The sequence below is a fragment of the Battus philenor genome, unplaced genomic scaffold, assembly GCF_028537555.1.
Source record: "Battus philenor isolate CCGP_79_NKW_IND1 unplaced genomic scaffold, ilBatPhil1.0.hap1 SCAF_15, whole genome shotgun sequence".
Lineage (NCBI taxonomy): Eukaryota > Metazoa > Arthropoda > Insecta > Lepidoptera > Papilionidae > Battus > Battus philenor.
Genome location: NW_027181677.1, coordinates 1,184,173 through 1,191,918, shown reverse-complemented (window position 1 = coordinate 1,191,918; position 7,746 = coordinate 1,184,173). Strand labels below are relative to the sequence as shown.

The 7,746-nt window shown below is 33.3% G+C and overlaps 2 protein-coding genes across 2 annotated transcripts; both read left to right on the top strand.

Annotated features, from left to right (window-relative positions):
- The first annotated feature begins 252 nt into the window (after positions 1-252).
- LOC137918908 (uncharacterized) lies at positions 253-3,324 on the top strand. Its single transcript, XM_068761843.1, has 5 exons — positions 253-370; positions 1,323-1,518; positions 1,941-2,158; positions 2,642-2,956; positions 3,071-3,324. The coding sequence occupies exons 1-5, from the start codon at positions 253-255 to the stop codon at positions 3,322-3,324; spliced, it is 1,101 nt and encodes a 366-aa protein (XP_068617944.1).
- Positions 3,325-3,765: 441 nt separating this feature from the next.
- jet (jetlag) lies at positions 3,766-6,514 on the top strand. Its single transcript, XM_068761814.1, has 3 exons — positions 3,766-3,984; positions 4,058-4,524; positions 5,490-6,514. The coding sequence occupies exons 1-3, from the start codon at positions 3,781-3,783 to the stop codon at positions 5,641-5,643; spliced, it is 825 nt and encodes a 274-aa protein (XP_068617915.1). The 5' UTR covers positions 3,766-3,780; the 3' UTR covers positions 5,644-6,514.
- The last annotated feature ends 1,232 nt before the right edge of the window (positions 6,515-7,746 follow it).

The following is a 7,746-nucleotide window of genomic DNA, read 5'->3' as shown; positions in this document are numbered from 1 at the left end:
TAAGATTTCTAACATTAATGGCGAAATAAAGCGGCCATCTTGCGAAATTTGAAAAAAGAATTGACATCTGTATAAAAGCCGACTTCATTAGTACAAAGCTGTCTAGAACTATTTTAAATTTGAATAGTCAATTTACTTGTCAATACTATAAATAGTTAAAAACTTAAAAAAGAAAACACATTTTTTTAAATACTCTAAATCGTAAGGCTGTGACCTTAACGTTGTGTTACAGACACCAGCAAGATCTAGAAAATGTGGAGCACGATCAAGAAATTTGGTTTAAGTCACTGCGACTTGCCGACAATGCTGGAGAACGTTTCCTTCTTCCTCAGCGTCCTCACCATAGATATCATGAAAGGAAATAATAAACGTAGGTACTTTTTAATTATCTGTACTAATAATGAAATCAATATCTGAAGGCGTCTGACAAATATGTGTTACCGGTGATGACCTAGTTATCCGAGTCGCAGTTATTTACGAAAGACCTTATAAGAAAACTTAAAGTCATTCAGACAGCTATGGTAGCTTGAAGAATTGCTCATCTTAAGTGGCAGTGAGCAGAACACTACTCGTTGTTCGAAGGCTGAAGGTACCGAAAGGTTTTTCTAGTAGCAACCACGAACCGGTACACGCGGTCTTAGTAAGAACTCTACTAAGTGGACAGACGACATGGTCAAGTTCCTGGGAAGTCGCTTGTCGATATTTGGGAGAGGCCTATGTAAGGGCACATTACCTGATGAATAATTATTATCTACTTTAGATTGCTTCATAATATAGCATTTTGTAGTTCAAATGGGACAGCTGGCTTACTATCCATTATTCATAGTCACTTAATAACAAGTGATAACGTTTATTACGGACTGGACTAGAAATGCTATAAAAATGCTATCACAACGTCGGGTCGATATCACGATGTCGGGTTTGATTCTTGAATTATAAAGTAGAATAAGTTTGTTGTGGCTGTAAATATAATTTTCTGTAAGACACTGTCATAATTAAAAAAAAAATTCAGAGACTTGTCAAAAAGTGTTATTATTCTTATTATTTCAAAATCGTTAAAAAAGACCGTGTTAAATGAGAGGTGTGTGTATGTGTGTATTTATAGATATATACTGCTAGATCAGGATTGTTGATTTTATCAAGAACCTTGCAGGAAACTCGAAAATTATTCCTTTAACGCAAATTTTTAAAAAAAATATGTTATAAATCGTTTATTAGTCGCGTAAAAACTTTTTGCTTAGAATTTTTGCGCGAAAAATTTGAAATTCGTTCAGAAATTTTATTATCGAAGTTTAGCGCCGAATTTTTTTTTTAATTTTCAGGTATGCCAGTGATCGTTCATTTACTAGCGTTGTTTATGTTCATCTGCTACTTCTACGTTTACTTATTTTCCGTGGTGTGGTTCGTGTTCGTCCGCTGCCGGGAGACCGGAGACCTGATCGCCGCCATCGTAGTCTTCTCCCTCGGCATCGCCAGCGAGATTGGCATATGCAAGCTCATCTATATGTTCATTCACATGTAATTGTTTTATTCACATTTAACTTTTTAATTTATTTATTTATACACAGACTATATAAGACTAAACACAACAAAAATATTTTAAATAGTAATTTAATATTTTACAAAGGAGTGTATACAAAATGTATTTACTCTGAAATTTTTTTACTCAACTTCGCTGGCTTACATATGAAAAACACTAAGAGACCCTAGGTTGATGAGTCTCTAACATATATGGCGTTAAGTCCATCATTACACAACAAGTAAAAAGAGGTAATAGATAAATAATAAACAAATTATTAAGAAAATTAGTCTAGCATTCAAATGTTTAACTCGCGACTTTCGCGATTCGAAACTTTGAGTTATAATATAAATCTGGAAAAAACGTCTAAAATAAGAATTACATTTTAGTATCTTAATATATATTTTTTTTTATTTTCAAGGAAATCTATCAAAGTTCTAGTTGAAGGTTATCTAAGATGCGACGCAAAAGTAACACCAGGAGACAGGTTTCATAAAAATCTACTGAAATCTTTAAGAAACGTAAAACGAAGAGCCCTCATCTACTGGACCGTAATCATTGGCAACGGTGTAGCCTACATCTTCAGACCCATCATGATGCCTGGCAGGCATTTCATGGAGGACTCACACGTCATTTATGGTAAATTGATTATTCCTAGGCATTTTAACAATTTGGGTGCCGGTCTCACGCCGGCGCGAGACTATTGGTTTCTTTCATATTTTATTTTATTGCATCTGCAATATGAGTACGACAGAGAGTAAGGGCAGTGATAGAGAAAATCCCTTTTGCAATGCCGGTCTGGCGCCAATGTGTGATATTTTTGATTTCTCGTTATTTTAATTATGTTCAAATGGTATTTATTTTTAATTTGACATCCTTTTAAAACTAAAAGACAAAAAGAAAGTTGTCTTCTGACTCCCATATACATACACACTTTTACTTTGTACTTGGTGTTGTCATTACAAGAACTATCGGCCCTACGAAGAATATCACAAACTATATTTTACTAGCTTTTATCTAACTTAATTCATACCTAAACATTTATGTAAAATCACATTTATCAATTAAATTATCATAATAACTTTTTTTGAAGATCTAAAATGGAAGTCTGATCTTTCACAGGTTTGGAACCGAAATTCGAAACGCCATATTACGAAATTGCTATGACAATGACAGCAGCCGGAATCTGCGTGTGTTGTTATCTACCGTCTAACATCACCGCATTCTTCATCGTACTGGGCGGATACACAGAATCACAAATGCTTGCTCTCAGTGAAGAATTATCATCTCTATTCGATGACGCAAAAACATTTTGTCACGAAATTTCAAACGAGAATCATGATGCAAAACAACTTATGGATGAATTTATCAAAAATCGATTAAAAGACATCATCTTACGTCACACAGAGAATTTAAATCTTTTACGCAAAATCGATAATTTATTTCGTGGCGCAATTGCGATAGAATTCATCATACTTATTATTGCGTTAATTGCGGAACTACTTGCGGGGTTGGAGAACACGTACCTTGAAGTTCCATTTGCATTGATACAAGTAGCGATGGATTGTTTCAACGGACAGCGGTTACTAAATGCCGGTTACGCCTTTGAACAGGCTGTGTATGATTGTAAATGGGAAAACTTCAACAATAAGAACATGAGGACTGTCCTGCTCATGTTGCAGACGGCGCAAAGGCCGCTATCGCTTTCAGCTGGTGGAGTCACAGTGCTGAGCTTCAGCTGTTTAATGTCTGTATTAAGATCTATATATTCCGCTTATACAACTCTACGTACCACAATGAAGTAGCAACGATAATATGTATGTAATGTTTCTATTTCGTAATAAAATGTGTTGTTTTGTAAGCGTATTATCATTTTTCTCTACCTTAAATAACCAAAGGGTTGAGTAGTCTCATAACATTTTTTTTTTAATTACATCGTTTTAAAATTTCATTTAGAAGAACAAGATTATTTTACCGTTATCACCTTGTGCATAAAAATACGAATTAAAAGCATGAGTTAGTCAGTCTTGATCATAGAAACTGAAGGGGTTTTTGTCCTGTTTCTGATTAATTTTCACTGATCCTTATTCTCTTCTTCTTTTTGGCCAAAGGATACCCACTGCAAGACACAAGCCTTTGCCAAAGATCAAAAAAAACATTTTCATCTGTCAATGTCAAAGGCAATCATAACAATACTGACATAATCAGTGACAAATGTGCTGTTTAGGAAAATACACAAAGTTTTTTTTGTGAATTCTAACATGAATATTAAAAGAAATACGCATGTGTTCGATTTGTACTGGGAAGACATATTAGTAGCGAAAATAATTCCGCTGCTCACCATCCGCGAATGTTTCAACTTTCGATGCGTTTCACGTACGTGTCTTCAAATAATAAACATGTATTTTGCAAAGTTGAAATCATTGAAACTGATGAACAAAGGCTTCTCGCCTCACACATTTAAGGTAAGTTTTAATTGATTAAACCATAATCTTATTTGCGTGGATACATTCTCAAATAACTCTTAACTTTTTTCAGGTGTTCGCTAACAATTGTACGCGGTTAAACCTGTTGAATTTGAGCCGATGTTCCTCGATAAGTGACGATGAATTAATACCGATGTTGCTACGAAATCGCAGTCTAGTCAATCTTAACCTAAGTCAATGCAAAAATTTATCAGCAAAATGTCTACAGCCCGTCATTCTACACTGTAATAACTTACGCATACTGAAGTTAGCGAGGTGCCCATGGCTAACAACAGGCGCCATGGAAGCCCTAGCCCTTCATCAGAGCAAGCTGGAGGATGTTGACTTGGCATTCTGCATGTCTATATCAGAGAACTGTATACTGATTTTCATAAAAAAATTTAGACAGATAAAAACACTAAACTTAGAAGGCAACAAGCAAGTAACAGACAAGTGCCTTTACACAATATCTAAATACAGTAAATCTCTGAAGCTTCTTAACTTGGGTGGCTGTTGTGAAATTACCGATAAGGGAGTCAGGTGAATACATATTATACACATTTATTCCTATATTACAGAAATTATATCAACTAAAAGCTATAAAAGAACTTTCTGTCTGTAGAAAATAATTTTCTTTATCCAATAGTATTCACTTTAAGTAAGCTGCCCCCAAAATACCCCCAAGCAAAATGAGTGCAATGTTGCTGTAAAAATTGTCTCATTAAGACAAAACAAGGCAAGGAAAAGTCCAAAAGTAAATAGTAGCTAAAATAAAATATTTTAATACCTATGTACTTGTATAAATTATATAAAATGGCAATGTAATCCTAAATCTTATATTTAAAGAGATATGTACCTAAATTACAAGTGTTGGTATTTTAAACAGCGCTTTGGATAACTTAGAAAGAATGGGTTGGTGAAAGGGATAATTAGTATAAAGAAAAATCCCTTTAGAACAGGGTTACTCACCCTTTTATGTGCCATGTCCCACCTTAGCCTTTCTAAGATTCTTACAAACCTCTATGTAACATATATAATTTTTAGATTAAAGCGAAAGTGTTAGACTTGTGTCAAGTCCAATTTCACATTGCCCTTGTAGGCTACATGTTGTGAATAATTGCTCTAGAACCTTCTTAAGCATTTAGATCTGACTAGAGTGAACATCAATTTATTTCTGACACATGCTTCTAAACCAACATTGTTAGGATCATTTAAATTTGGATAGATAGGAAAAAGAGACGGTTCAGTGAAGGCGAATGCTAATGCAATGCTAAGAGGCCTCTTTAAACCAGCCGAGCAGATGTCTAGGTACAACACCATACATGATCTCCTCTCTCCCTACTACCAATATCCTCTTGGTAAATTTATAGAACATTATGAATTTGACTTTTATCTAAAAGTAATTTCTTACTTTTGTCTTCATAATCTCTATTATTTTAATTCAGCACAGTTTAGTTGCTCTTGTTTATTTTAAATGATTACCTTTTCATTTGATGAAATTTCAGAGCGCTGGCGCTACATTGTCCTAATCTCGAAGGCTTATTGATCCGTGGATGCATGAAGGTGACAGAGAATAGTCTTCGACTGATGAGAAATAAGGTACATTTAGACAGAAGACCCGTGGAACCAGTGCCACTGCCTATCTATGTCCAAATATAAATAAATTTATGGTTGTGCAGCTAGTGTTGTTAGTAGCTCATGTTTGCTATAATTTTAAACTATGTGATAAGAATTTAAATTTATTTTATAGAAAGAAATGTACAAAGCATAGCCAGTGTTCAAAGATGGTCTGAATCTCTTTGTATGTAGTTTTACTCAAGTGTATAGCACAAAGGGTTTTTGTTGGGACAAGACTCTCACTGGTACCCAAATAGCATTTGCAGATTCCATGGGATTGAAATGGCAGGGCACAAAGGGCACCCAGCCTAAGACCTCTTTTAAAATACTAAAACTTGAGGCTATGTATTGGTATTTTACCGGATTGGGAGGCCGCTGAACTCTTACATCGATGGACGGCCCATGGAATGACTACGCTTGTATTGGCCCCCATGAGGGACCCAAGACAAACTTTGGTTGTCGAGTCGATAATACCTGCATAGTGTTCCAACAAGAGTGAGAGTATTGACCCTTAGCTCAGTTGGTTGCTATTGCCTAGCTACTACCACTTCAGAAAGCATTAGCACTGGGAGAAGAATTGGCGGAAGAAAGTCGTTGATTCTATCTTGTATGATGTATGAACAGCCAGATATATTTTTGTCTAAAATTAAAGAGTTTTCTTATGATGGAAAGCACTTTAACATAGAAAATCATAGGATTCAAATTGATGAGGCTGATGACTGATGGCGTGTGCGAGAGAGTCAACTAACTAAAGTTACTTGTGCATGGGTAGTGATCATAAAAATAGTTCCTTTGTTAATTTATGTATTAAAAAACTCAACGAAGATGCTTCCATAATATCTGTATGGAATATGATCAGGCAAATTTCTAATCTCTAGTCATATACAGAATGATTCATTATAGTAAGTGTAAAAGCCATGAAAAGGTGAATGTACATCTCAATTGCTGTAAATTGATATATGGTACACCTATGTAAAATCAATGGTTTCAGAAAAAAATAACAATGTGGTGATAATTTGAGTGGAAAAAGTATTTTCAAAATTGGTATAACTGCATATTTAAATATAATAATTATTATTTACTATCTATTTCTGCAGACTTTGTACTGTCAGAAGTTATTGTCCTGTAGCATTCCAATAGAGAAAATAGATTAATGTAAAATTTTTCAGTGTGATCACTTATACAGGATGATTGGAAATAGATTTAAAAACTTTCAAAGCTTTTACTCCTGTCACTTGTATACACGATACAAAATTGTCGCTACTTTTTACAATGGCTATGCTAAATGATATAAATGATATTAGTTAAAATGTCGATAAAATAAGGTAACAATATTATGTGTAGGATAAATGTTAATAGGAATTAAGTTTTCGTAATTGGCTTTAAATATTTAAAAGATTTTTATAACATTAGGTTACTGTTTTTTAGCCGCCTATAGATTCATCATAAACAAATTTCTAGACAAGAATGCACTGCTAAAATATTAGCTGGTTCTCTATGACGCATTATAGTATTACAGGATAGATATACATTTTAAAAAACTTGAAAATCATTTCCTTTATTTACATATTTTTCTGTACAATTTTAATGATATTTTTTTTATTCAAGCTAGTGAGATTGTGATAGCAAAGTTTTTTATTTATTATGTTAATTATATAATAAAAAATGTTTACCTCCATTAAGCTGTGGTTTTTTTCCTTCAGCGGTAATACATTTGAATAGAGGGTATGGAAATGATATACATTGAGACAGTAGTATTGAGGTTATAAAATTTCAAATACATTGACATTCTGAATTATTCAAGAAGTTTATAGAAATGTAATATTTGTGTGCAAATGTTTTATTGGTTCCTAGTTTAGTTGGTGCCATGTTAAAACACGATTACTTAAATAATGATCTTAATATTTCCCGCCTATTTTTAAAATTTTAAAAAGTAATCTTTTAATATTATTTTAAAATTACTAAAACTTTTATTTTGTACATATTCTTAAATTTATAGGCAAATGCGCGTTATTTTAAAGTATATTTATTGTTACAGCTATAAAAAGTTTTATTGTAAATTTATTTCTCATAATTCCAATAAGCCTTTTAGATATTAAATTTGTTTTGATATAGCATAATGTAAATGTGCATTTTTAAATACAA

Excerpts from the sequence above, each read along its gene's own strand:
- LOC137918908 (XM_068761843.1), top strand. The coding sequence starts at position 253 with ATGTGGAGCACGATCAAGAAATTTGGTTTAAGTCACTGCGACTTGCCG. Across the intron at positions 371-1,322 it reads CATGAAAGGAAATAATAAAC|GTATGCCAGTGATCGTTCAT; the intron begins GTAGGTACTTTT and ends TTTAATTTTCAG. Across the intron at positions 2,957-3,070 it reads TCTTTTACGCAAAATCGATA|AAGTAGCGATGGATTGTTTC; the intron begins ATTTATTTCGTG and ends TTGCATTGATAC.
- jet (XM_068761814.1), top strand. The coding sequence starts at position 3,781 with ATGAATATTAAAAGAAATACGCATGTGTTCGATTTGTACTGGGAAGAC. Across the intron at positions 3,985-4,057 it reads TCTCGCCTCACACATTTAAG|GTGTTCGCTAACAATTGTAC; the intron begins GTAAGTTTTAAT and ends AACTTTTTTCAG. Across the intron at positions 4,525-5,489 it reads ATTACCGATAAGGGAGTCAG|AGCGCTGGCGCTACATTGTC; the intron begins GTGAATACATAT and ends ATGAAATTTCAG.